Source organism: Strix aluco, chromosome 7, assembly GCF_031877795.1.
Source record: "Strix aluco isolate bStrAlu1 chromosome 7, bStrAlu1.hap1, whole genome shotgun sequence".
Lineage (NCBI taxonomy): Eukaryota > Metazoa > Chordata > Aves > Strigiformes > Strigidae > Strix > Strix aluco.
The window spans coordinates 8,581,769-8,602,849 of NC_133937.1; the positions used below are offsets into that span (position 1 = coordinate 8,581,769).

A 21,081-nucleotide genomic window follows, 5' to 3' on the forward strand; every position below is an offset into this window, starting at 1 on the left:
TCTTAAACTTATGTTACCCTTGACCAGACCTGTGGCCTTCCTTTCCTTCCCTGTTAAATACAGTAATGTATTTGACTTAGCTTTTCTTCCCTCACCTCTCCTGGCTGAGGTTGACTGCTATTGTTCCCCATTCCCAGGCTTTTTCTTGCCTTTTTTTCCCTCATGACTTCTCAGTTGCTACCCTGCAACAGACCCTTTGATATAATTCCGTAAAATCCATAGACAAACTTCATCGGGTCTTGGGAGTTCCCTCTGGATGGCTGCTGTTTCATTATCCCATAAGATCTGTGGCTTCTTTGGATCAGATGTGCTCCAGAATATATTACACTTCTCAGGCCTGGAAGAAGACTTCAAGCATATAACATCTGAAGAAGCTATCAGATCTGCTGAGACATCCTGATGGACTGTTAAGGTATCGTCAAAGGCTTGATGGGAGCTGAGAAAGAGGGAAAAGGAAGTTGCTTGAAAGGAGTTTGACGACTGTGTCTATTGCTTATAATTAGTTTTTCAGGCCTCATTGGGAAAAAAAAAATTGCTCTTATTTATTCACCAAAGGCCCATTAAGTCTCATTTGCAAAAAGTTTGAGAGAAAGGAACTTAAACCTACTTGAGTGGTACTCAAAAAAAGATGGGTTAACACAGTAGAAGTTCCTGACCATTCTTTAACTATTCTATCCCTTTTGGCAATAGTTACTACTTAAGGCTGTGAGCTACCCAAAAAGGGTATGCAAAACTGATTATGTTTGCTAGGAAAGATTGTAGATAGTGGTTTGGCCAGCAGCCTGAGAACCACCTCCTGCGCACACGTAGCGTGTAGTCAGCAACTGCCGCTTCCACCTGCACCATGCTGGTGCGAAGGGAGAATGTGATCTTGGAGGCGCAGCTCTTTCAGAGAGCACGCACTGCCCAACACAGAGCCAGGACTGCTGCTGTGGCTGCTTTACACCACAGGGTGTCTGCTCCAGTGATTGGATATGAGTGATGAACCTCTTACCTATTTCCAGTGAATTTGATGGCACAGCTCCTGCAGTTTTGGTAGCAGCAGGGGTTGTTCTTTTTACTCGCACAAGCTCATGCGTTTGTGCATGTGCACAGATACAGATTTTTTTCCTCTGCACCTGTGCCAGTGCAGGAGAGAGTGAGGCAGATGGAATATTTCCCTGCATCCCTGCCCTTACCCCTGCTCAGGGAAAGGGACCAAAGAGCCCCTCGGCTCTTCCCAGCAGGGAGATCCCACAGAAGAGGAGTGCTGCAGTGAGTTAAACCTGCTCAGTCCTGGCTGTTTGCTTGCAGCTGAAGAGCAAGGCTGAGCGGGGGCCACTTGTCTGGGTTCACTTGGTGCTTTCAGTTACCAGCTGCAAGCAAGGAAGTGTAGTTTGGTGCACAGAAGGTAGTAACTAACATCTGTTTTCTGATAAAATCTTGAATGCAGAGTGATGGAAACTGTTAAGGCCAAGAGTGTCCAGTAGCCAAAAAGGGCTGTTATATAAAACCACTCTTTAGAATATTATCCCACTCTGAAGACTTTCATGGTTGCGGGGATTTCTTTGCTGTTTCAAAATAGTAAAATTGCCCAGTTTCCTGCTGTTTGAGTTATGTCATAGCTGCACACACTGGTAAATTACTCAATTTTCTTTGTACTGGTTCTTCTTCTCCACTACAATAAGGAGCACAGAAAAGGCATCTTAAACATGTCTGAATCTGTGATTTAACAGGAGAAAGAGCAGTTAAGAGGGGGGAGCCTGATGGTTTGATTACCTCGCTAGCCAGTTGTGATAGACTGACTCATCACAGCACAGTGGGGTCTCTGTAAAGACATTTCCAAACACAAACTGCTGAATAAGTTGTTTTGTCGTTCTTTTCAGAATGATTTTGGGGTTTGTTTCTTGGACTTGGGACTGTATGAACTTTTGGTGAATGTTAGCAGCTGCTGCTAATTAATCTTCATAATAAAGTCTAGCTCATTTAATGAAGTACACTATGTTTTCTTCTTTGGGGGAAAAATGAAATATGTTTGTGCTTAAAAATAAAATTGCAAGAAAAAATGGATGTTTCTTGATAGGCTGTGCCAGTCAGGCCTAGTATTCAAGCTCTCTTCAACCTAAATGTTCTCATACTGTAATATCACCAGCCATCCACATCGCCTTCTGGGCTTCGATTGGCTTCTATAGGACCAGCACATTTCTCCTTGCAGGATATGGACCTGTGGTATACTGAATATTCGCTATTCTGTAAGAGTATATGTGCTTTAACAGTTTAGTATTAGCCTTTTAAGCTTTTTCACTGTAAGTTACCATCTGTCTATAAGACAGGTCAAGTAGGTTTAACAAATTATTAGTGTAACTTCAGAGAAAGGTATGTTGAATAAGTTATTTGGATATTTTAGTTCCATTTCTAACTCCAACTTCAAAGAAAAAAATGCCCTGTAAGTTACTTTCAGTGTCAACTCTCTGAATGTTATTGCTGTATCAGAGGATATGTATGCTGTAATGGGATTCCCAGAAATACAGTCTTCTGGCATGAGTACCTCCTGTGATGCAAAATGTGGTTGATGATGATTTTGTTCGAAATGCCTATGAATAAGCTGAGTGTTCTGGGGAATGGTAACAGTTAGCAGGTTTGTCCTTGCCAGGAAGTTTTTGCATAATATATTGTTCTTTGACTGCTTTTCTAATGTTACCTTTTGAGAAATGTAAAGTTGAACAGGTCTGTCTTTGAGCTGATACAAGAAATCTCCTCAAAAGGTACCAAGACACTACATCATGTAGAAAAAGTGTACTCTTCTTTTAATGGTCTCTTGTGAAATGATTTTGTAAGGTTTACATATTTGTGCTTAATACAGCATACAAAATGTATTAATCTGTGTGCTCGTTTTGACATGATATATCATGCATGAATAAAAACTGATTCAGTTGCTTTGCTTGCTCACGTTTATCATATATCATACTTTCCATATTTCATGTATGACATATGCTTCTTAAAATCATTTCATGTAAAGTTTTAATTTAGTTTTTACCAAACAAAAGGAATATCGCATGAGAAACAAATGCAAAAGTTCCTTTTCTTTCTTTATTTTTATTATTTTTTTTAAAATATTGACTCAGAAAAGCTCTTGCTCTTATTGGCTTTGTGAGTGTGAAGCATATCCGAATTGTGCATGGGAGATATAGATTTGAATTTATTCCAGTTGCTTCACAGTTTGCACATCAGTTGCCTGTCACTTAAAGGAATTTTGGGTTCTGCATGAAATAGTTCTGAGTGGTTTAAAAAAAGATTTTAGCTATATAACATCATTTTACACAAGTTTGTATAGGTTCAATATCTGAACAGAACAACAGAAATTATTAAAAGGATAATTCTAATAGTTGCGCAAAGCAGAGACATACCTAAACAGGCAAAATAGAACTGTTACGAATATTGCAGAAGTGGCACATCAGAAAGTCAATAGGAAGTAAGAGAAGACATTTTGATGTGGCTTTATTTTTACCTTTTGGATTCCTTCTTTGTGTTTTCTGTTCTTCATTGTTTGCAGATTTGGTTGCTATGTGCTTTCAGTCTTTCATTTCATGTTGCTTTTTAGTTTGGACCAGTCACCAGCATATGGCTCATTCCTATTATTTTCTTTCCTTTTTTAAATCTTCTTTTGCCTCCTTCATCCTAATTCATGCAAACAATTGTACTTGCTTTTTGTAATATTACAACGTTTACTGACCAATTTTCTTCTCTGGTCTCTCTGTTTTTCAATCATTTTTGTTGATTTTTATGTTTGATTTTAATTTAACAATTTAAGAAACAGTTGAACGGAGTGCAGGAGCAACAAGATCCCTACCTGCTACTTACTCATACAAGCCATTCTTTCCAACACGGCCATATCAATCATGGACAACAGCTCCAATTACAGTGCCTGGGCAAACCAAATCAGGCTTCACTTCCTTATCAAGCTCTTCCTCTAACACTCCTACAGCTTCCCCATTAAAATCAATATGGTCTGTTTCTTCTGCTTCTCCAATCAAATCCACGTTAGGAGCTTCTACCACATCTTCAGTTAAATCTGTTAGTGATGTAGCATCTCCGATTAGATCATTTCGGACAATCTCTTCACCAATAAAAACTGTGGTATCACAGCCTCCATACAACATACAGGTTACTTCAGGCTCTTTCGTCAGAGCTCCCGCAGTCACAGAAGCTGCTAGTCTAAAAGGGCTGGCATCCACTACCACATTCCCCTCTCGGACATCTCCGGTGACTACAGCAGGATCTCTCTTGGAGAGATCATCCATAACCATGACGCCTCCAGCATCTCCCAAATCCAACATTAACATGTACTCTTCAAGTTTGCCACTTAAATCCGTCATCACATCAGCATCTTCACTTTTATCGTCCCCTCTAAAGTCAGTGGTGTCACCTGCTAAGTCAGCAGTTGATGCTGTTTCATCCTCTAAAGTCATGATGGCCTCGTCTCTCTCGTCACCAGCAAAACATGTAGCTGGGCACACAGAGGTACCATTGCTTAATGGATCTGTGTCACCTCTGAAATACCCATCTTCTGCCAACTTAATAAATGGATCCAAAGCTGCAGCTGCTTTTCAAGACAAGATCGCTGCAGCTGCACATTCTGCAAGCTGTGCTGCTAACGCAGTTGCTGACACGGCTGAGAGAGTGTTTTCAACAGCTACAACAATGTCATTTTCTCCACTCAGGTCATTTGTGTCTTCAGCACCATCAGCTTTCCAGTCAATGAGAACTCCTCCTGCAGGTGCTTTGTACACAGCCCTTGGGTCAATATCTGCAACTACCTCATCAGTAACTTCATCAACAATAACAGTGCCAGTATATTCTGTAGTCAATGTTTTGTCTGAACCAGCATTAAAGAAGCTCCCAGAGTCGTCTTCACTTACAAAATCAGCTGCTGCGTTACTGTCACCTATTAAAACATTGACTACAGAGGCACGCACACAGCCTCCCTTTAATCGAACTTCATCTCCAATAAAATCATCCTTGTTTCTAGCACCCTCTGCTCTCAAATTGTCCACACCATCTTCTTTATCCTCCAGTCAGGAGATACTGAAAGATGTTGCTGAAATGAAAGAGGATCTAATAAGAATGACTGCAATATTGCAGACAGATGTCGCAGAGGACAAACCGTTCCAACCTGAGATACCAAAAGAGGGTAGAATTGATGATGAAGAGCCCTTTAAAATTGTTGAGAAAGTAAAAGAGGACTTAGTAAAAGTTAGTGAGATTCTGAAAAAAGATGTGTGTTTAGAAAGTAAAGGGTCGGCTAAAGTATCCAAAAGTGATCAAGGACACCTGTCTGAGGATGACTGGGTAGAGTTCAGTACAGAGGAGATTGATGAAGCAAGACAGCAAGCTTTGACAAGCCCTCCTATATCTGTTCCAGAGAAGGTCCAAATTAAAACTAAAACCATGTCGGAAAAGGATTATAGCTTGTCAAAAGTTATTGATTACTTAGCAAATGATATCGGTAGCAGTTCATTAACAAACATAAAGTACAAGTTTGAAGAGGGGAAAAAAGAAGGTGAAGAGAGACAAAAACGCATTTTAAAACCAGCTATTGCTTTGCAGGAACATAAACTTAAAATGCCTCCAGCCTCCATGAGGCCTTCAACATCAGAAAAGGAGTTATGTAAAATTGCAGATTCCTTTTTTGGAACAGATACTATTTTAGAGTCTCCAGATGACTTTTCTCAACACGATCAAGATAAAAGTCCCTTATCTGACAGTGGCTTTGAAACGAGGAGTGAAAAGACACCTTCTGCCCCACAAAGCGCTGAAAGCACAGGGCCAAAACCACTTTTCCATGATGTACCCATCCCTCCTGTCATTACAGAAACAAGAACTGAAGTAGTTCATGTTATCCGCAGCTACGAACCATCGTCCGAAGAAATTCCAGAGCAGAAAGCAGAGGAGCTACCGGCCTCAAAACCTACCCCTACGTTTATGGAGCTGGAGCAAAAACCTGCTGGATCTATTAAAGAGAAGGTTAAAGCTTTTCAAATGAAAGCCAGCAGCAGCGAGGAAGATGACCATAAGTGTGTCCTTAGTAAAGGTGTCCGAGTAAAAGAAGAAACTCATATCACTACAACAACTAGGATGGTTTATCATAAACCTCCATGCACTGAAAGCACGTCTGAAAGAATTGAGGAAACAATGTCTGTTCATGACATAATGAAAGCCTTTCAGTCTGGACGTGACCCTTCCAAAGAGCTGGCAGGTCTGTTTGAACATAAATCATCAGTAACATCCGATGTTAGCAAGTCTTCTGAAACTTCACCACAACAGGCAGAGAAGGACAGCAAAATGAAACCCAAACTGGAGCGAATAATAGAGGTCCATATTGAAAAAGGTAATCAGGCTGAGCCTACTGAAGTCATTATTAGAGAAACAAAAAAGCATCCAGAAAAAGAAATGTATGTATATCAGAAAGACTTACCTCGGGGAGATATTAACTTAAAAGAGTTGGAAAAACATGATGCTTTTCCTTGTTCAGACGAACAAGGTCAGCAAGAAGAAGAGGAGCTCACAGCCGAAGAGTCACTTCCTTCTTATCTGGAATCCTCTAGAGTTAACACTCCCGTGTCCCAGGAAGAAGACAGTCGCCCTAGTTCTGCTCAACTCATGTCTGATGACTCTTACAAAACACTGAAGCTTTTGAGTCAGCACTCAATAGAATACCATGATGATGAGTTGTCAGAACTAAGAGGGGAGTCTTACAGGTTTGCTGAGAAAATGCTTCTTTCAGAAAAGCTAGATGTGTCTCATTCTGATACTGAGGAGTCAGTTACTGACCATGCTCTACCCCTTAGTGCAGAGTTACAGGGGTCTGATAAGCGATGCAGAGAAAAAGTAGCTACTGCCCCCAAAAAAGAGATTCTCTCCAAAATCTATAAAGATGTGTCTGAAAATGGTGTAGGTAAAATGTCTAAAGATGATCATTATGATAAAGTGACAGTGTTACACTACACTGGAGATGTTAGTAGTCCAAAACATGCGATGTGGATGCGCTTTACTGAGGACAGATTAGACAGAGGTAGAGAAAAGTTGATATATGAAGACAGGGTGGACAGGACTGTTAAAGAGGCAGAAGAAAAACTGACTGAAGTATCACAGTTTTTTCGGGATAAAACAGAGAAGTTGAATGATGAGCTACAGTCTCCGGAGAAAAAGCAGCATAAAAAAAATGGCAAAGAAATACATTCTAGCCAGAGCTCTGCCAGCAGCAGCCCTGAGAAAGTTCTGCTCTCTGAATTGCCATCGTCCGGTGACGAATGGAGTAAGGTGAAGCAGTATGCACATGATGGGAAATGCTTTCCCAAGGTGGATGAAAGAAAAACATCTAGTTTGCCCAGCAGTCCTGAAAAAAGGATATTTGTGCAACCTGCAGAGGACTCTAAACAAACTATGGAACACAAAGGAAGTGCTCAGCAGACTGGAATACCTGAGGTTTCACAGACTGGATTTCAGCTGAAGCAATCAAAACTCAGTTCCATTAGGCTAAAATTTGAACAGAGTATAAGTCCAAGGAGTAAGGACATAACTCAAGAAGAAAAAAAGCTGGATGGTCAGTCCAAAATTCCAGTAAAGAAATTACAAGAAAGTAAGTTACCAGTGTATCAGTTTTATTCCAGAGAGAAACATGCAAAGCAAGTAGAGGTCATTGATGGGAGCACAGCTTTACAGAAAGAGGTGAAAATACAGGAAGATTTGGTTCCAGGTAAAGGGAAAGCTATTGAAGACTTTCGTGCTTCAGACACACAAAACCAAAGAACTGAGATGAGTAAAGGCGTGCCAGAATACTTTTCAGAACCACAGGCAAAAGACCTGGTGCATGGCTCAGACTCAACAACGAAGGGACACTGGGACAAAAAGATCTATAGGACATGGGAAAGTCCTGGAACTTCTAATCATAAAACACAAAAAGAAAAACTTTCGCATGTGCTGGTTCCAGATACAGTAAAAGAAAACCATGTTGATCATGCTGAAGCTAAAACTGACAAAAAAAGTGAATTTATCACTGTGACAGAGCACAAACTGGCAGCAAATGGAATTCATTCAGAAGAAGTGAAGGAACTGACTGTAAAATCTCCCTCAAAAAGGGTTTTATACAGAGAATTTGTTGTCAGGGAGGGGGAACGTAATGGTGAAGTGGCTGATAAAATATCCAAAAGGAAAGAAGAAATTGCTGTGTCCCATATTCCAGTCAGAATTGTTGAGGAGAAGAGAACCACGCTTGATGGTGTCTATGAACTTTCAGCTAAAGTATCCCAATCGGCTGTGATTAAGGAGAAAGTTGAGAGGCAGATTGATTATGTGGAAGATGAAAAAATAAAGCATTCAGAAATCAGAAAAGTTACCAAGCAGCAGAGCTCGATAGGTCTAAGTCCTCCTGTTGAGGAAATGGAGATATCCCCTAGCAAATCACCAGATTCCTTAGAATGTAGTCCAGGAAAGGAATTTCCTTCAAGCGAGTTAGTTGACCCTGGTGCCAGTGATTACTTGGATAAAGTTGCACCACTAGTAAGCACTGAGGGAGTAAAAGAAATTAAGACCTTACCTGTTTATGTCAGTTTTGTTCAAGTAGGAAAGCAATATGAGAAAGAGGTGCAACAAGGAAATATTAAAAAAATTGTCAGTCAGGAGAGTAAGACAGTACAAGAGACAAGGGGGACATTTTATACAGCTAGACAGCAAAAACAACCTCCTTCTCCACAAGGTAGTCCAGAAGATGACACACTAGAACAAGTGTCCTTTATAGATAGCTCTGGTAAAAGCCCTTTAACACCAGAAACACCGAGTTCAGAGGAAGTGAGTTACGAGTTTACGTCTAAAACACCTGACTCACTAATAGCTTATATTCCAGGCAAGCCCAGTCCTATACCTGAGGTATCTGAGGAATCAGAGGAGGAAGCAGAGGCTAAGTCAACATCTGTAAAACAGGCAGAGGTTGAGGAACCACAAATTGACAAAGCATTACTTAATCATATAAATAAGGACTCTAACAAAAGACCCAAAGGTAACAGAGTTGCCTACATTGAATTCCCTCCTCCTCCACCACTGGATGCAGATCAAGGCGAGTCAGAAAAGAAGCCTCATTATTCCACTGAGAGTGAGATGGAGATGACAGAAGTGAACTTGCAAGATGAACATGACAAATGCCAACTGGCTGAACCTGTCATAAGAGTACAGCCGCCATCTCCTGTGCCACCGGGAGCAGATGTTAGTGACTCCAGTGATGATGAATCTCTCTATCAACCTATTCCACTTAAAAAGTATACGTTCAAACTGAAAGAACTGGAAGATGACCAGAAAGAAACCTCAAAACCCAGAGCCCCTGAAAAGATTGAGAAACAGAAAGAGTTAGGACATCCCACTTCTGGGAAACCTAATGAATTTGACATTGGGCTTGAGTCACCCCAGAATGATGTAGTGCAAAATGGGAGTAACAATGACCAGTCTGTCACAGAGTGTTCCATAGCAACCACTGCAGAATTCTCCCATGATACCGATGCGACAGAGATTGACTCTCTTGACGGTTATGATTTGCAAGATGAAGATGATGGTTTAACTGAGAGTGATTCTAAACTTGCAGGTCCGGCAGTTGAAACCAAAAAGGACGTATGGACTACGGAAGGCATTCTAAAGCAGACAGATCGCTGCTTTAGCCAGAGTAAGCTTGAAGTAATTGAGGAGGAAGGCAAGGTAGGCCCTGAAGAAGACAAGGCACCTTCCAAGGGTCCAGCTTCTGAAAAAGCCGGAGATAAGAGCGAGCAGAAGTCAGGGGCACAGTTTTTCACTTTGGAAGGCAGACACCCTGACAGGACTGTATTTCCTGATACGTATTTCAGTTACAAAGTAGATGAAGAATTTGCAACACCTTTCAAAACGGTGGCCACCAAGAGTCTGGATTTTGATCCATGGTCCAATAACCGAGGTGACGATGAAGTGTTTGAGACTAAATCAAGGGATGATGAGGCTAAGCCATTTGGTCTGGCAGTGGAAGACAGATCTCAAGCTACAACACCTGATACAACTCCAGCCAGAACTCCAACAGATGAAAGTACGCCAACTAGCGAGCCCAACCCCTTCCCATTTCATGAAGGGAAGATGTTTGAGATGACTCGCAGTGGTGCAATTGACATGAGCAAGAGGGATTTTGTTGAAGAAAGACTCCAATTTTTTCAGATTGGTGAGCATACTTCTGAAGGGAAGTCAGGGGACAAGGGGGAAGGGGATAAAAGTACAGTCACTGCCATCACACAGCCACAGGCAGGGGACAACACTGTAGAAACAAACCTAGAGAGACCAATAGAAACAACAGCAGTTGAACATAAGCCCATCATCCAGGCCAGTGGAGATTGCATGGAACAAACACTTGGTAGTAACTCACTGGAAAAATCATCGGCAGCGGTAAACGCTTCTAAAGTTGATCCCAAATTGCGCACACCAATTAAAATGGGAATTTCTGCTTCCACCATGACTCTGAAGAAAGATGGCCCTGGCGAAGTGACAGATAAGATAGAAGCTGTGATGCCAAGTGGTCAGGGCTTAGAAAATGAAACTGTAGCAGTGATTGCGAGTTCAGCTTCTAGCCAGACAAGCTGTAGGCAAACAGAAAACACTGAGTTTCCAAAAGATAATTTTAATAACAACAACAATTTGGATTCATCTGCTGTCCCTACAGATGATATTACCTGTAATGTAGTGCTAAAAGAACATTTGGAACCGAAATGTTCCCTCCAGAAAGCTAATCAAGCGAAAAGCACTTCAGGAAAAGGTACAGGGACAACACAAGGACACAGAGTAAGAGATAAGCAAAAACCACACGGAGAGCAGCAAAAGTCAACAGAGTTGGTAGGGGCTAGAGGAAAATCAAAGCTTCCTGTAAAGGCCAGCTCAGTAAAAGAAGTCTTTTCACAAAATAAACTCCAAAGCAATACAGGGAGTAAAGTGAGAGGGGCTAATAAGCCTGACAAAGCAAAACAAAATAATTCTTCTCCCTGTCTAGAAGCAAGGTCTAGGATTCCTGTAAAAAATACACATAGGAATAATCTAGCTAGAAGAACTCCAGCCCTGCCAAAACAAGAGCAGGTAGAGAAAGAAAAAACAAAACAGCTTCCTTCTAAATTACCAGTAAAGGTAAGATCTACCTCCGTCACCATGACAACAGTTAAAGTGAGGAAAACTCAGCTTAGGGAGGTATGTAAACATTCTATTGAATATTTTAAGGGAATTAGTGGTGAGACATTAAAGCTTGTGGATCGTCTATCTGATGAAGAGAAAAAGATGCAGTCAGAGGTCTCTGATGATGAAGAAGACAGTACATCAAGGAACACATCCATATCAGAAGCTACTCAAGTTTACCAGCCTTCCATTACATCGAAGTCTACTAGAGACATGAGAACAGAGGCAGCATCTATAAAATCAAAGATTGAAAAGGCCGACAGTGAGAGGAGGAGGAGTAAGAGGACTGGTGAGAATGAAGGCAGTCAGGTTTCTGGAGCTCTCATGGCTCACCTCGTGGAGATCAAGCCTAGTTTGTAAAACTTTCAACTTGTTGATCCTAGTGCATGAACTGTTGTGATTGCCTGTGGAGTGACTTAACTGTAGTTTTCATTCTGTCATTGTCATCTGTATGTGCTGTCTTATACTCTTCTTTCTTCCTTCAAACAAATCCTGTACTGTAGAAAGGTAGTGAAGCATGCCAAAGACATTCGTGTAACTCAAAATTTGATGTAACTCAGAAATTGAAAGATTTCTTTTGTGACAGCAAATTTATTCTGTCAAAGTAGAGAAAATAGATGATAATCTGGTCTTGGTGGTTTCCACCAGTAATTGAACAACTTGTGTAGAGTCTAACAGCTAGATTGTCAGCATGTTTGGTTTCATTACACGACATCATGTAGTTTGACATTTGGCTTTACACAGGTGAAAATCTAAAAGCTGTGAAAAAAATTTGCTTTATAGGTTATTAGAACACACAACCATTCTAGTAAACAATATAAGCACCAGTAACTTAGTACAATTAAAGCTATTATTTATAATAAACTATTGTCCGGTATTGTGGTTTTCTGTGCAAAACCTTTTTAATCGAGAAATTGTAAATCACAGGTCCACAGAGTCCATGTGAACGGACAGATATAAGGATGGCAATTGTAGCCGATCACCTAGGACTTAGCTGGACAGGTAAGCTTTTCTGTTTTAATATTGAAATTAGTCTTCACTGTTACATTTTCAGGTAGTCTTTTGCCAAAAGCGGCAGCAAGGCCGCATCAGGCTCTCGCGATTTCACAGGGAGCCCAGCCTCCCATAACATGCAACACATTGCTGGGCAAAGATGCCTAATAGGAAATTATCCCATGATCTTGCAATAAATCAAACAGAAACTCATAGGGAAAACAGCTAAAATGGCTCTCTTCTCAAGACGTTCACCACGGAGTTGAGTATCTATCTACTCGGGCTCAGGTCTGCCTCTGGATCTGGACAGCAGTTTCCCCAGAGCCCTGGAGGTTGCAGGGAGCCCAGCAGTGCCCCAGCAAGTTGATGCCCTGTGTGGGGTTGCTGAAGTGTATTCCCGCCGTGCCTCCATACGTGGATGTGCAGAGCTGACCCTTCCCAGGCTGCAGCAGCCAGCTCTCCCTGGGCGTCAGTGACGACAGCACCAGCGCTGAGCTGCACGGCGAGCTCACAAAGGAGTAACAGTCACCAGGAGAAACAGATTTTATAAATTAGCAGTGATAAGGTAGTCTCCACGGAGGTTTTTTTTCACCATGTTTAAGTGGCTTAGTGAGTATAAATACGATAATAGCTCACGGTGATGACTGAAATTCAAAATTATGTCTGTCTTAGGAAATTAAAGTATGAGTATATAATGCCATGTTCATCATTATCTGTAAACTTTGTGTCAAGTAGTTATGTTGACATCTGTGTGATCTAAGAAAGATAATATTTTTAATCCTGACAAGATGATTGAGGGATTTGAGCTCTGTTTGGTGTTTCTGTTGTTGTTTTATTTTCTTGCTTGCCTTTTTTTTTTGTCTTTACAGAACTGGCAAGAGAACTGAATTTTTCTGTGGATGAAATAAATCAAATCCGAGTAGAAAACCCAAATTCTCTTATTGCTCAAAGCTTCATGTTATTAAAAAAATGGGTTACCAGAGATGGTAAAAATGCTACAAGTAAGTTCAAGTAGTTACTTTTGGTGTTTATAAGTTATAGCCCATTTCATCTGTTGCCTGATCTAAATAGGTTAAATTGAAGAAAACACCATGAATGTCTTTTGCAAACCACTGATGGGAAAAAAAAAGTGCCAGTTATGTTTTTACCAGAAGTCAGAAATGTGTCATATTTATTCAGTATATATGCAGAAGGAAATAATTTGTTCTCCACATCCATAATTAATGGTACAAGTAATGAACTTAAATTCCGGTAAAGAAAATATTAGGGAAAACTTTCCAATAACAAGGAACATGAAATACAGAAATAGGCTGCCCGGAAAAGTTAAGTAGTCTTGCAGTATTGCAGGTCATAAGAAAAGACTAAACCTCCTTCTGTGAGGAGTGGTGGAGACAGCGGTTCTGTGCTGACTCTGTGGGTTTTATGTGTGCATTCCACTTGATTTGCTCAAATTGAAAGAGAGGGTTTGATTTTTGTGTTAGGTCAATGGTGTTCGTTACCATTCTCTAATCCACACACTCCTACACAGTATTTGAGTCTACTTTGATCTCTTTCACTGTAAAAGTAATTTCCAGTGTTACTGTTCTAGCAACAAGATTACTGTAAATGAGATTTCACAAGGTATTGCATGAGTAGCCTTACAGCGTTATTACCTACATGGCTACCTATTCTGTTGTTCCTTGAAACAGAATGGTAAAAGGATTTTTACACTCCTTTTATGCTCCAGTAAAAGGATATTTTGTTTCAGGAGTAAGTAAATATGTTCTTTAAGAACTCTCTGACCTTATTCTTTGTGCCTTTTATGTTGTAATATAAGTATACTTGGGGGGGAGGGAAGACTCTTAATAGATGTGTATCTTGAATAAGTAGGCAGCAGAATGACTACTTAGACAAATGATGGGGTTTGCTAGAACCAAAAGCACTGGGACAGAAACATATACCAGCAATTTATAATTAATGCAATGTGAATGTAACTGAGAAAGACGATTACACGGTTCTGCAATGCTGAACTTTTTTCTGACGTGTCTTATTTGTTTTTCAGCTGATGCCTTAACTTCTGTATTGACAAAAATTAATCGAATAGATATCGTAACCCTGTTGGAAGGACCAATATTTGATTATGGAAATATTTCAGGCACCAGAAGTTTTGCAGATGAAAATAACGTTTTTCATGATCCCATTGATGGTAATGGAATTCTATGGTCATATTTAGTTCAGCGACATGTCCAATAATACAATAATGTTGTATAAACTAGACTTTTAGAAAAAGACAGTAAGTTCTACAGAAATAATTGTTTTTAATATGAAGGGGGTTTCCTCTCCTTTACGCTCACCGTATGATACGTAGGTTGCACATTAATATCTCAAAGAATAAGCCCAGGGTCCCACAAACGTATGCCTGAGTAAGCTTGTTCCCACCAGCCTCAGTGTCAGTTGACAAGATCTGAATGTTTTTCTCCTGTAATAGTTGTGCTTTGAGGTTTGCCCATGTATATTTTTAATGTACTTAGTATTGCAAGCTTTCCAAGTTACTTGGAAATATATATATCCTTTGGCTTCCTGTCTAGATAAGTAACAGTAAGAATTCTTTGAAGAAAAAATAGAGGGAAGACCAAGGGGGAGAAAAAGTGCTTAGTAATTGCATAGAGTAAATTAATGTGCAGTCTACTACCAAGCCTCTTTGAGACAAGTGAACATCCATTACTTTATTATTTTCATTTGGACCTTTTCTACAATGGCAGTAGAAAGATAAAAATTTTATTAGTGCATGAGAGAATATCTTTTCCAGACTACTAATGGGTAAAATTGTGTAATAATAAAAACGGGTAATTTTGTGTAATGGAAGCTGTGCCAACTGAGAACAGAATTGTGCAGCTTAATTTTGAGCCAGATTAAAAGAATTAAGTGAAGTTCTGCTTGTAAATCAGAATTGCCATACGTATGCTTACTATTTATCAGTATGTTGAAGATACTAAATGTTGTTTTTTCTTCTTTTAAATGTTAGTTAACAGGTACTGGGTTGCTACAATCTTTACTTTGATTTTGGTCGCATGTATTATAAGTAGCTCCTTAAATAAGATTTTTCTTTTGTAAGTAACATTTCCTTTGGTTTTTGAAATTTGTTCAAGTATGTATTGGGCTTTCTCTGTATTTTAGTAGGATATTTTTTTCTTTAGAGCGTATAAGCTCAGTGTACCTCCATTACTGAGCAGCATTGCTGGTCATTGAATCATTGCATTACAGAAATAATTTTCTGTTGACATTTTAAGAAAGTTGCTCTTGAAATGTTGCTTGCACCTTTTAATAGTAGCATCAATGTTTTTATGAAAAAATACGCTTCTCTGCAGTTGCTTTGTGTCTCTCCTCTTCTCTGAACCTTCCTCAAGCTTCCTTTCCTCACCAAGACCAGACCGCCTTTGCCTTTCTCTCAGCTGCTTCAGGAAACAAAAAACCAAACCCTGTTTATGCACCTCCTTTTGCAGGCAGCACAATGTCAAGTTAACCCCACAGCATGGTTTTTTTTTTCCTTTCGTAGGTTACCTAACCTATTATTTGCTGGAATGCGAACTTCAGATTTTGTTGTCATTTTTATGTGTATATTCAGTTTAATCCTTTTGTATGATTTTCCCATGTTTTCATCAATTTTTCTTTCTTCTCTCTTTATTTGATCAGTGTATCTGATTGTACCTATGTCACCAAGATCATCTCACTCTCCAAGATCACCAAGATCTCCTTACTCACCACAGTCCTCTCACCTGTATAACTTTACTGTACCTGAAATATTCATATAGCTCTCCCTTGCTGTGTTTGTGTTCTCTTATCCCTTTGTTAACTTCCTTTTTTAGTTTTTTTTTATCCTGCTGTGTGTTTAGAACTAGTATTCTTTAGTATCCTCATTTGGATCCATTTCTGTTCCTCATTCTTTAACTATTTCATTCTTGTGGTTTTATGGTTCAATTGGAGATATATATTAGTAACTTTATATTACTGGTATTGTGTATTTTTATATAAAAGTAAATTAAAAATGTGGACCTATTTTAGAAATAATACCTACTGACAAAAAAGTGGTTGTCCTGTGTTATGATCTACTTCTGTCTTTAAAATCTATTTATTAAACTTCCAAATTTTTAAAAAAATTAAAACTGGGAAAGAAAGATTTATGCAATATGGCTGCAAGAGATTGTATTGGATGTAAAGGGACAACCACCCTTGTCCACATTTGATTTATTGCATGCTCATAAGACAATCTGCTATAGCTTGAAAATAGCTGCAAAGGCAATTGCTGAAATCTTTACAGACTATTTACGAAATAGTCAGAAGTACTGGCTTTACTGTACTATTGACTGGCAGTACTCATTTTTTGTTCTGTCTATTTAGGACAAAGTAAAGAAATCTAACAGAACTGCATTTGTTCTTATACACCTGCACCACCTCATACATTTCATACTTTATGTAATTCATGAATCATTTGACATTTGCTTATTTGTTGCTCCATGCTTCATCGCAGTCAGTCCAAATGTGCTGTCTTCCTTAGGTTATCCCACCATTCAAGTGGAACTGGAAACTCCCACTGGGTTGCGCTTCGTGCCACCCACCCCTTTCCATCAGGACGATTTCTTTAGCGACACCTCTAGCCTAGAGTCACCCCTTAGAACTCCCAGTAGACTGAGTGACGTGTTAGTGACCTCCCAGGGACACGTAGATGGTACAGCAGCAGCACCGCCAGTGGTGACTGAAGAAGACACTTCACTGGACGACAGCAAACTCGATTTCTCAGTGCCTAGAGAAGGAACACCTAAAGATATTTCCATAGGCAAGAGCCAGTTGGAGGAAGTGGACCTTAAGGATTTTCCGCGGTATCTTGGTAGTTATGGTGGGATATCAAAAGATGCTAAACAAAGGCAGAGTGAAGAGACTAGTAAAAAAGGAGTAAGGACTGAACAGCCTGAGAGAGAAAAGTCTGGTACTGATGAGGAGATGACAGAAGAAAAGCTTAAATCTCTGTTTGAGGACATTCATCTGGAAGAAGGAGCTGAGTTTGAGGAGATGACGGAAGAAAGAGTATGGTCAATTCTTCAAGGTGTTCAACAAGCAGAACACGAAATGTCTTCAATTACAGGTTGGCAGCCTGACTCGTCAAGTGTCACCGAGCCACTGACGTCGGGACGCAGAATAGGTGCTAGCCTGCTAGATCGCTTGGATGATAGGTGAGCACCTTTGTATAAGAGTGTGTGTGTGTGTAAGCAAGCCTTCCCATGCTGCTTTTACCTCCAGGAGCAGTGCTGAGGCTGCTGTTCTACTATTCTATGAGAATATGTATATATGCATATATATACACATATTTAAAAGAATAAGTAATAGTTGACTTGATTTGGCCTCAGGCATATTTGCCTTTAAAAATGTATATTTATCAGGTTTCATTCTTAATATAGGTATTTCAGAAGTACTTTATATTCTGTTTAGTGGATAATATTACTTTTCCTGTTCTGTATCTTGTGTATTTCAATTTCTAATTAATCTAAGTGATGTATAGATGTAACTGGAATCAAGAACTGTAAAACATACGTTATCTGAAATCTGGATACTATATAACTCTTATTTCTTGAGTACCTTTTTATCAGTCATCCTTTTCATTGCATCCCTTCACATAACTGTTACTTTTTCCATAAGCTGATTTTAAAATTATTACTGTTTTTATAACACTTCAAGCATGTTATCTCATGCTGATTTACTAGACTTTTAAAGAGATGAGTTACAAGTCATGAGAAGGTAAGAATGGTGATACCAAATCCATCTAGTCCCATATATTGTCTCCCAGCAGTGACTGCAGAGGATGCTCAGGGAGGGAGTAAAGTGGACATATACGCTGTTTTCCTCCAGTACTTTCCCAAGCTTGACTTTTAGCATACTGACCTGCTGAGATGGACGCTTTCCACATATGTATCCTCAATGCATTTCTTTTGCATGAGCTTTTGCAGCCTCCCCTTGAACATACTTAAGCTTTCAACATTCACATTATGTGTTGCCATGTTTAGCCTTACTGGTACCCACTGGGTGAAGAGCTCCTGCCTGCCTTTGTTTTCAACATGGTTCCCATGATTCCTAATGGAAGGAGCCAGGTCTGCATGAACTGTAAATCAGCAGAATGATTATCTGCAGAGCGATCATTTGTCTGTCAGCAGTTTACATCCTTTGCAGCTTTGACTCAGGATGTTTTAAGGTTCTAGGTAGCATCAGATAATCTCTTATTGAATCCAGTGGGAATTCGGCCATTGATTTCAGCAAACTGATTGTCTTTCAGGACTGTAAAGCACTTGACTGATGCAATTCCTGTTGTTAAGCAAGCATTGTTACTCTGCATTTTATATTGTGTTAAATAAATAGATCCCTTATAGAAGTAAAAGGGCTTCCTTAAGACAATAACATAGCCATTTCTAACCAGATGAATTCAATTTGCTGTCTTTTATAGAGTTTTGCCAGCGAATAGCTATAGTATTTTAACGTGGACAGTCGTAGTGCTTATCTGAAAGCAAGCAAAAATACAAAAGTGAAGAAAAGCATGCATCAGAAGTGCCAGGTTAAACCTGTCCATAGGTAATCTGAGGCAAAATTTTGGTCAGCTTTCTATCTTGTTAGTAACCTTCCTTGCCTTTGGCTTTGTGTATTATTGAAACTCTGCACTGTCTAAAGATTTATTTTCAGATACGAATATTTTTTAAAATGCATGACTTATCTGGAGTACAGATATTGTAGTTTGGGGGGAAAACTAACATAAACTATTTGGTCATTACTGGTAATTGCACGGTAACAGATACTTTCATCACCTTATTGGTTAGAGAGGGGGTTAAAGAATTAGTGCCTCGGGGATTTACCTCATGATTATATAAGGGAAATGGTAGATTTTGTGTATTTTTCTTTCTCTTTTTCCTTCCCCCCAGCCAAGTGGAAGGGGATTAATGTAAAACATTTGGCCTTGTTTCCAGTGTTCCATATTCTCATTGCTTCTGAAAAGATACTATGATGCAGAAGACAAGAAGGCTGTTAAATAAATCGGTGTTTGCAAGCTGAATTTAAAACTTCTTTTTTTCTCTTTCTGAAACGTATGCGCTAAGAATGGAGGCTCAGTAAGACACTCACTGCTTTGCCCTTCTGTGTGTGATTTAAGCACTGAACAGCTGTCTATTCTTTTTCTCTTTTTCTTGTAGTTCGGACCAATGTAGGGATTCTCTTACCTCATATGTCAAGGGAGAAACAGGGAAGCCAGAAACAAATGGAAGCCTATCTGAGTCCACAGCAGAGTCAAAAACTAAATCTTACATCCAGGAATCTTTAAATGATGTGGGAAAACAGAGTGATAAAGAAGCCCTGAAAACAAAGCCCCAGATTTCAGCTGGTACTGATGAGCAAACGTTATCATCAACTGCATATCAGAAATCTTTGGAAGAGACTAGCAAGCCAACAACAGAAGGCAACAAAACATCTGTGCCTGTCAGTGTGAAGAAGATGAGCTGGAGTACTTCTGAGGATGGCAAGCCAAGAACGAGCATTCAAGAGGAGGAGGGAGCAGTAATGTCTGAACAGAAGGTACAGTACGTCCTGTAATAATTAACTGCGTGAGGAGTCCCTATTGCTTGACATGTTGCTTGACGTAATTTTTTGTAAGACTTGTAATGTTGTTTGTGACAGGATTGGTTGGGTTTTTTTAATCCTTCTTTTTGCCTTTTCTATTTATTGCTAAATTAAGAAAAATGAAAGTTGGTGGAAATTTATATTCTGCGGTGTGAATAGAATGTGGTAGAGTTGGGGCAGGCAGAGGAGCCAAGCAGGGCTGCATAATCCTCTGCCTGGCTGGCCCCGAGCCCTGGAAGAGGTTAGAGCAGCTTCAGGGACTGCCATCCCACATCGCTGGGGAACAGGCCCCTTTCCTGCCCTGACATACCACCTGTGCAAACAGTGCCAAACAGCTCAGCTGTTCTCCATCTGGTTCCAGTAAGGTAATGCCACTGGTTTCCACTCTTTTTGTGACATTGAAGTGAGCAAAGAGATACAGGGACTCTTTGGCCACTATCCTGCTCCTTGTCCCCAACACCCCCTGCATTTTTTTACTCTGTTAATTTGCAGAAAAATACATTTTGGGTGATATTTAATCTTCTCCTTATGTTTTTTGTTTCATGACCTCGTTCATCCCAACTCCAAAGCACATCCAGCATCAAAAGATTTCCAAATGTGTAAAGCACTTTTCCAGATGGTGGTTCTTTCTTCTTAAAATACTGTGGAAGGGCTCCCCTTCATTTCTACCTTGCCCGGCTTGCACATCCTTAACTGCAGAACTTCAGTTATAAGTTGTTTTCTGACAATGAAGATTTTAATAGCTTTCTCAGTTGCTTATATTTATTTCCCAGAACCTTAAAAGTAAAGTTGATTCAAAGAAGGGCTTATAGCCCCTTAGCTGCATGCACCTCGCACCCCAGCAGTGGGAGGGTTGCCACAGAATAGACCACAGGGCTGGCAGGGAACCAGACTGAAAAAGGGAACTGCAGTTTCTTCTACATTCCTCTCTCTGCTGAGATTGTCTTTTCCTGGGCATAATACAGGAGGAGATTATAACTTCTGGCAACAAAGTATTTCAGTAGAATTGCTTCTACATGATCTAGCTTTTTTTTTTAATTGTAGCACAATAAAAATGTTGGCTGTGGTGGGCTGCAATAAATCATTCAGGTTTAAATTAGTTCATTTTAAACTATTCTTTCGATTATACAACAAGAGTTCTTTTATTAGATGGTAACATAATCAGTCTCAGCAGTATGCAGCATATGATTGTTATTATCTTGTTATTAGTTCGTGACACAGTTGAAGCAGTGATCTTTCCTAATGTTCACTAATTAC

The 21,081-nt window shown here is 39.8% G+C and overlaps 1 protein-coding gene across 31 annotated transcripts in view; it reads left to right on the forward strand.

Moving 5' to 3' along the window:
• ANK3 (ankyrin 3) overlaps positions 1 to 21,081 on the forward strand; it is a 379,574-nt gene that overhangs the window by 340,913 nt on the left and 17,580 nt on the right. For 13 of the 31 annotated variants that reach the window (XM_074830362.1, XM_074830369.1, XM_074830371.1 and 10 more), the window contains 6 exons: positions 3,791 to 11,491; positions 12,130 to 12,204; positions 13,065 to 13,196; positions 14,237 to 14,380; positions 17,315 to 17,402; positions 19,401 to 19,779. In XM_074830362.1, the coding sequence (XP_074686463.1) occupies positions 3,791 to 11,491; positions 12,130 to 12,204; positions 13,065 to 13,196; positions 14,237 to 14,380; positions 17,315 to 17,402; positions 19,401 to 19,779 (8,519 nt within the window). Of the gene's footprint in view, positions 1 to 3,790; positions 11,492 to 12,129; positions 12,205 to 13,064; positions 13,197 to 14,236; positions 14,381 to 16,729; positions 17,403 to 19,400; positions 19,780 to 21,081 lie in introns of all 31 variants that reach the window. The other 18 variants (XM_074830355.1, XM_074830354.1, XM_074830350.1 and 15 more) reach the window with 5 other exon arrangements.